General features: G+C 32.6%; 1 protein-coding gene across 1 annotated transcript; it reads right to left on the reverse strand.

Annotated features, from left to right (window-relative positions):
- Positions 1-2302: 2302 nt before the first annotated feature.
- On the reverse strand, positions 2303-5988 carry LOC109208657 (methanol O-anthraniloyltransferase-like). The gene is made up of 2 exons (XM_019371789.1): positions 5473-5988; positions 2303-3380 (listed from the first exon to the last, which is right to left on the reverse strand). Exons 1-2 carry the CDS (start codon positions 5917-5919, stop codon positions 2442-2444), a joined length of 1386 nt encoding a protein of 461 aa, XP_019227334.1. The 5' UTR covers positions 5920-5988; the 3' UTR covers positions 2303-2441.
- Between the last annotated feature and the right edge of the window lie 2023 nt (positions 5989-8011).

The raw sequence follows: 8011 nt of genomic DNA on the forward strand, positions 1-8011 counted from the left end.
ACCCTAAAACCCCCCAAAATTATTACGTCTTTGTCAGTTACCTACTTAAACTATCTTGTGACCCCAAAATCCTCATTAACTATATCCCGCTATATATTAAAAGAATCCCTCATCGATTTTTTAATGAAATATATAAGATAACTCGTCAAAAGGGCATGTGGGAGATGAAATTGTACATAGAAATGGCCCCAATTGGCCGTGTTTGATGGTTAATTACTGTTACCTCTTTAAAAAAATTAATTTTTTTTTAATTATCCCTCTATTTTATTTATATTCTAGCCTTCTTCTTTATTTTTTTAATCTATCTTCTTCCTTTTTTCTTATGGGTTTCTGTAGATAATAATTTGCGTCGAGAAAATAAAATTAAGACTGAAAATATCGCAACAATCGTAGTATTTTATTTCGAATATTTGAGTGTTACAATCTCTATGGATCCTCTGATTCTTCTTTTCAATTGTAAATAAATTCAAGGGCCTTTGAGCTTGACGTTGAATCTATGTTTGTTGCCACGAACGATGATCTTGAATTCAACTGGCACGAACTTTGATTTGAACTCGCACTCCTTGAACCTTGATTTGTTCTTCGTTCTTGAGCTTGAACTTGATTTGTTCTTCGTTCTTGAGCTTGAACTTGATTTGTTCTTCGTTCTTGAGCTTGAACTTGATTTGTTGAACTTGAACTTGATTGCTTGAAGCTTGAAACTTGTGGAGGAATTTACGGTGTTTTATCCACGAGCTCTCTCTTGCTTCTTGTTATAACTTCTGGTGTCTTTTTTGAGTTATGAAGACCCCTATTTATAGTTGTGAAAGCGAAGAGTTGTGATAAGAACAAACTCTTTCCGACCAATCAAATTAAAGTGTGACATGGCTGCATTTGATTGGCCAGAACATGTCACTTGCACACGTGGCGCGATTTCATTGGCCTTTCAGTGTGACTGGGCATGCCTAGTCATTTTGACACGTGGCATGGTCCTATTGGCTCTTCCATTTGACTTGGCGTGCCACGCCATTTGACATGTGGTACCAAACTGGGCCTCTAGGAAGATGATATCTTGGGCCTAATGAGGTGGACTCATCATTTGTAGCCCAATTAAATGGGCTGGCCCAATAATATTGGACTTTTATAACTAATCTAATTATACTAGCCCAAAATATTTATTTTGGACTAATATATTTAAAATATAGTCCACATTATTTTATCGAATTAAATTTGATAAAATTTAACTGCTTACAAATGCCCCCTACTTCAAGACTTGTAAATACGATTCTTAAAGGGGATTCGACCTTGGAGAGTCTTGGGAGAGCTACCACATCTTGAAGACAAAAGATTTCATCAATTTTCTTGCCAACAATCGGTAAAAAAATGAGAGTTAGTATTGTAAAGTTGTCTTTGATGTTTTCTATGTTCTTAAACTTATTGTGATAACTTCTTCATACCTATGAAGTGGTTTTTCCCTAGGATTTTTACGGATATGGTATTTGATTGATATTTGTGGATTTAACTCTAGTTTGATTGTGTGATTATGTTTATGGAGCTTTGAATTGTTTGCAACTTTATTCACCGGTTTATTTAATCGAAAGAGGAATATTTTGGTGATTATCTTTGCATTATTTGGTTTGGTTTATTTAGTGATCTTCTAAGTAATCAAGAGAACTTTTTGAATTATTGATTAAACCAAGTTAGGAGAATATTCGAGAGACGTTTTCCTAATGACTAGTCCATTAACGTATTCTTGCATATCTTCACAGTGCTTCATATTAGTTTATTTTGTAGAGTTCGAATTTAATCCAGACAGAAATCTTAACCTTACGTTTACGCTAATCATCGAGTGAATTCGTGAGAACCATTAGCACATTAGAGTGAATTTAAACATAGTTAGATCCCGAATAGCCATCTTACACCTATCCTGTCACGACCCTTACTTCTCCCATTGTTTACAGCCCGTTAGTTCAACTATTCTTCTCTGTGATCAGTTCTAATTATTGGTAATCTTAATTTAGTAGTTAATTGTAGTAGTAATCACTCAAAATATAAGCATAAATTACTCGAACATTGTTTCAATCCAATCCTTGTGGAGACGATGATTTAACTATTCTATCTTTGGCTAGCGAGCAACAATTTCGTGTTATGTTTTGCGCTCGTCAAATTTAGGCGCCGTTGCCGGGATTGGCAATCAATAGTGTTCAAAATAATTTTTTGTGCTAATTCGGGACATAAATTTTTTTTCTTTTTTTCTTTTCTTTAATTTTTTAGTTAACTTGTCTTCAAGATTTCTTTTCTAGTACCTGACAAGTGCTAGGGATAAAGCTTGAAGAATTATTCTTGATATTGAACTCTAATTACTGTTGAAGATGGAGTACAACCAGACTAAGAAAACAGTTGCAAAATTAGCAGCTGAACATTATAACATGTCTACTATATGTTGTTCTAGTCCTTTGTTGTTATATTTTGGCTCTCCTAGCCGGTATGTTAGGCGTCATCATGACGGGTTGGAATTTTGGATCGTTACAAGTATCTTGTACAATCTCTTGAAATTTTCTCATGGCCAGTGGAGGCAAACTTATAGCTATCAAAATACCTTTTTCTCCCATGTTATTTTTAAGAGGAAGACAAAAGCTGATCACAGATATAGCTTTTGGAACCCCTCCAAAAATGGGCACTCCCCATCCAAAATCTACTTCATCAAATCCAGCAGATCTATTATCCGAAATAATAAAATTCCAAGATTTTGTCAACTCCGGTCTCCCTTTAATCACCATTAAATCCGCCACTGATCTGACGTATTCTTCGTTCATTTGATCTTTAACGTTCTTAACCAAATCAACTGCATACGTTAAAGGACTTGAACATAGCAATCCTGCTTTTGATACTGCTGCCGGAGAAACCCATGCATTCCCATAGTATCCAAATGGAAGTTCGAATTTTAGTGATTTTCCACGTACATTAACAAGGTAAGTCAAATGGACAATCTCTTCGGGATGCAGACCAAGAGCAATCGTACGACACTTCCATAAAAACGCGACTAATAGCTCGAATTTTGTATAAATTGCACGTTGGTTTGGAGAAACTTGATCTTGAATTGCTTCCATCTCTTTATTTCCAAAGAAGAATGAGTGTTGTATCAAGTTAGTATAGTCTTGATCCCATGCATTAATATTATTGCTTTTGTGATCATCAAACTCATGGTGCGTACATGTAATGCATGGGGATGATCTAGCACTTAAGAGATGCCTTTGCCATACGGGTAATATAGTAGGTGTTGAAGCTCCTTGGATCAATTCAGTTAAGGCATTTAGAAACAATTTTATGCCATAGGCATCCGTCATAGTGTGATTTAATCTGAATCCAACAGCAAATCCCCCACAGCTAAAACGGGTCACCTATATAAATATATATATAGAGAGAGAGGGGTAATCATATGTTAGCTCAATTACTATGGAAAATCAAATCATGAACAAAAAGCTCTTGGCACACATCATGCTAATTAGAAAAGAAGAAAATAATATGCCCGTCATCATTTTTCTGTTTCCGATCTCATTTTATTTTCATTGTATTATTGTTTTTTCGTTTTTCTAAGGGATATATATCGATTAATTCATGTTATTTAGTCTATTAAAAATATCAATAGTAACGACGTCGTCTAACATTAAAGTCATTAAGATTTTGCAAAAAAAATTCTTTTATAGATGTGACATTTAATTCTAAAATATAGCAACTTATGTAAATACTAAATTTTTAAACATAATTTTGTTTTTTTTTGAAAAGAGAGTACTTTATCCATCTGGTTTCATCAATATATTAGTTAAATAAAGCAAAATATGACATTGAAATTACAGTGAGGGATTAAATGCCTGTAAGGGCGTATTTGCGGTTCAAGAAATGAATAAAAAGTATTTTCATCTAAGACTTTAAATTCTACCGTAAAAAATATTTACACAATCAGGTCATTTATTAAGTAATTATACCGTTAAAAAGAGGCAAAAATCGATTGTAAACCTGACCGATGTTGGTTGGTAATTGGCAAAAATCGACCAAGACGTGGCGGTCAATAATCATGCGGTCGGCAGAGCCAACTGACCGACGTCAGTCGATTGTGACATGCCGATTTTGATTGATTAATTAAATTCCACAACTCACCCAAAAAATAAACCGACCGAAAATCAAAAAAATCGATTGAAGTCAGCGAAACATTTTAAAAATATTTAAAAAACTTATTAACAAAAAATTCTTATTTAATATTTATTTAAAATAATAAAAATATATTTGTTTAACAAATAATATTTTTTCTAGTCAGTGAAACTTTTTAAAAATATTCAAAGATATTTGTGTTTAATATTAAGTTTTTTATTGCTTTATATGTAAATAATATTTATTTAAAAGTGTTAATCTGATATGTTAGTGTATTAAATGTGAGTATTTTATTTATTTGATTAACGGCTTTGGCTTGGCTGAAAAGTATGTGAACTTTAAATTTATAAATTTTATTAAAAATATTTCATTACGCATGGTTAAGAACGTTGACTTGAGATATGTTCGCAGTAATTTAATTGACAAATTTAATAATGTTATCTATATATCTTGAAAATTAATGTTAAGGAAAAAATTAAAAGTACAAATATATTATAAAATAATAAAGAAAATTATATTAAGTTATTTTTATTAGAAGTAAAATACCTAAGTAAAAATATGTTATATAGTATATAATATAGAAGGTATTACACAAAATGGGAGGATTTATAATGTCAAGGGCATAATAGACTTTTCAGGTGAAAGTTTTACAAAGTCTGGTAAAAGTGACTATTGTGATAACTAGAGCATAGTAAAATAATTTTGTGTAACAAAAGAAAGAAAAATGACTTTCGGGTAATGTATACAAAATTGAATGACTTTTATGTAACCAAAAAAGAATGACTTTTGAGTAATGAACACAGGGTATTTTATCTATTAACAATATCAATAGTAATGAAGTCGTCTAACATTAATGTTACTATTCCTTTTCCATCACTGGAACCTCATTAAGATTTTGCAAAAAGTTATTTTATAGTCACGACATTAACTCTAAAATTTAGCAATTTATGTAAATACTAACATGTATATATATTTTTCCAAAAGAGATTACTTTATCCATCTGGTTTCATCATATGTTAGCCAAATAAAGAAAAGTGTGACATTGAAAAAATAGCGCAGGGAATAAATGCCTGTAAGGACGTTTTTGCTGTTCAAGAAATAAAAAAGAAGAATTTTCATCTAAAAGTTTAAATTCTAAGCTAAAAATATCTACACAATCATGTCATTTATTATATAACTACAGATAAATCTCTTAATTGATAAATATTACTTCCTATAATTGATAATTTTGTAAAAATTCAAGTAACCTGCTGCTGCTATCACAAGTTAAAAAACCTTCACATTATTGGCGTATATATAACTTAAATCGTTCCATCTAAACCAAACATAAAGGAGATTGTTTACCTGAACTAACAAAAGAGGGCAGCCAATGATAGCAGCAGAACCAGGCACATTATATAGCAGTTGATCCAAGTATGGACATGGTGGTTTAATGGAGTCTCCTAACTTGTCAAGCTCCACTTGGGCATCAGCTTCTACAAACAAGATTCCTTCACCATTACAATCCACAACAAGCTTCCTATCAGGCATTAATTCAATGATTCTACCAGCGAATGGATAGTAAAACACAAGTGTCTTTGATAGTCCCTCTTTAATAACTTTTGCAGGATCTTTGCCTTCCATTGAAGGACTATATTTGTAAAACATTAATATGGGAACTTGGAAACGAAGACTCCCTTGATCATCTATATCAGAAAGATGTTTTCTCTCACGAGGTGTTGCTGTTGCTGGAATTACTAATTCTGGCTTTTGCAGCGTCATTGATATCACTAATGGTCTTGAACTTGACATAGTTTTGTTTCTGAATTGAAGTTTGCATTAATTCATAGTAAGCATTTTGGTTTGGATTTATAGAAGTGTGTAAATGATCAATATCAGCCACATGAATGTCATGGATAATACAACATGAATGTCATGGATAATTCGTCTCTTGTTTTGTTCTAAGTTTGTCTTCTTGCTTTGCTGTATAGCACAACAAACTTTGAAAAGGATTGCGTCCAATCTATAAACAAACCACCTACGACTCCTAGGCAACATAAACTCGTGATTGAGGATCACCAATACGGCTAGTGATAGACGGAAATATACAACTTAAAAACAAATTTTATACAATATATCTTTTGTATATTTTGTATCTGATTTATACATAGTAAAAACAAATTTCATACAACTAATTATATATTATACAACTTAAATATAATTTTTATACAATGTTGTTCAACTTTCATACAATATTTAAATGAATAAAAAAAAAATATAAACAACAGAATATAATTTTTCTACCATTTTACTACAATTTCTGCAGTATAATGTATGTCATGTCTTCTTCTTCTTCTTCTTCTTCGAGTTTCAATCTAAAATTCAGCCAAAACCAAGTCTAATCTTCACCAAAACCCCTCAAAATTGAGATATAAACTCCAAACCATATTCCAAATTAATTGCAACAACACCCAATCCAAAAAAAATAATGATTTTTGAAAATCCAAATTCGAATTCAAAGCTTCAAAACTTTTTAATGGATGTCAATGGTGGAATTGCTGCTCTCTTTTCCTTTTCTTTACATTACTGAAATTTGGGATTGAGAGATAGAGAGAGACGTAGAGAGAATTCTCAATTCTTTGCAACAACATCTAATTCAAACAAACAATGTTTTTTGAAAACCCAATTTCGAATTCAAAGCTTCAAAGCTTTTTAATGGTTGTCAATGGTAGAATTGCTGCTCTCTTGTGCAAGATACGTGGGGGAGGGGGAGGTGAGATGCGTAGAGAGAAACGTGGGGGAGTGGAAGATATGTTAGAGTAATTTTAGGACACTAATTATTATCGTTAATTCCCTTAAAATGTACATAAATGGTAATTGTGTATATAAAATGTAATTATAGTAAAACTTGAGTAGGGAGGGTAATATAGTTTCATATAGTGTATAGGAATGTAAAAATTCCTATTGGTTTTACGTCAAAATAGCACGGGCTAGCCAGTTTTCGGATTGGTATTCGAAAATAGTCAGCGTTTGCCAAGTCATTGAAAAATAACCACTATTTTGCTGCAACGGAGACTGCTCTAGTATAATATACTGGAGTTTGGAGTTCCAGTATATTATACTGGAATTCCAGTATATTATGCTGGAGTATTTTCTGGATTTTGAACAGTGTTTTCATTCAGATTTATCTTTACATGAAAAGTGGCTAAATTTCGATGACTTTTGAAATTGAGGCTATTTTTGAATGACCACTTGTAAATCTGGCTATTTTTGAATTTCTCCTTGGTTTAAGTGGTTAAATGGGCTGGTGTAACAACCCGACCGGTCGTTTTGAGCATTTGCATTTCGCTCGGTAGTTTGGGGGAACGAGTAGCTCCGTATGATGTATTAGCACTTGTGTGCAAAATTTGAGTTCATTCCGAGTTGATTTGATATGTTTCTGTGCGAGTTTTTGGAAGTCAAACGTTCATTAAGTTTGATTTAAGGCGCGTTTCGTCGTTTCAATGTTGTTATGTATGATTTGAGGCCTCGAGTTGGTCCGTGTTATATTATGGGACTTGTTGGTATGCTCATACGGGGTCCCGAGGGGCTCGGGTGAGTTTCGAATAGGTTTGGGCTGCGTTGCGCTCGTTTTTCTTAAGTTTTGACGTCGTTTTCAAGCATAAATGGTACCACATTAAGCAAATGATCTACGATTTCTATTTTGATTGAAGCATTAGATCTGTATAGTAATGACGGTGCCATAGCAAAAAGAATCATCGAACTTGGACATCGTATGAGGAATTTATGGTCATTTTACTAAGAATTAGGTTACCAGATTTTTCAGATTAATTACGAAATTGCCACTTAATTTATATTTAAAATCTACACTATTTGCAAATATTGAAACCAACATATCTCCTTC

The sequence above is a fragment of the Nicotiana attenuata genome, unplaced genomic scaffold (genome assembly GCF_001879085.1).
Source record: "Nicotiana attenuata strain UT unplaced genomic scaffold, NIATTr2, whole genome shotgun sequence".
NCBI classification, from domain to species: domain Eukaryota; kingdom Viridiplantae; phylum Streptophyta; class Magnoliopsida; order Solanales; family Solanaceae; genus Nicotiana; species Nicotiana attenuata.

Excerpts from the sequence above, each read along its gene's own strand:
- LOC109208657 (XM_019371789.1), bottom strand. The coding sequence starts at position 5,919 with ATGTCAAGTTCAAGACCATTAGTGATATCAATGACGCTGCAAAAGCCA. Across the intron at positions 3,381-5,472 it reads GCCCTCTTTTGTTAGTTCAG|GTGACCCGTTTTAGCTGTGG; the intron begins GTAAACAATCTC and ends ATATTTATATAG.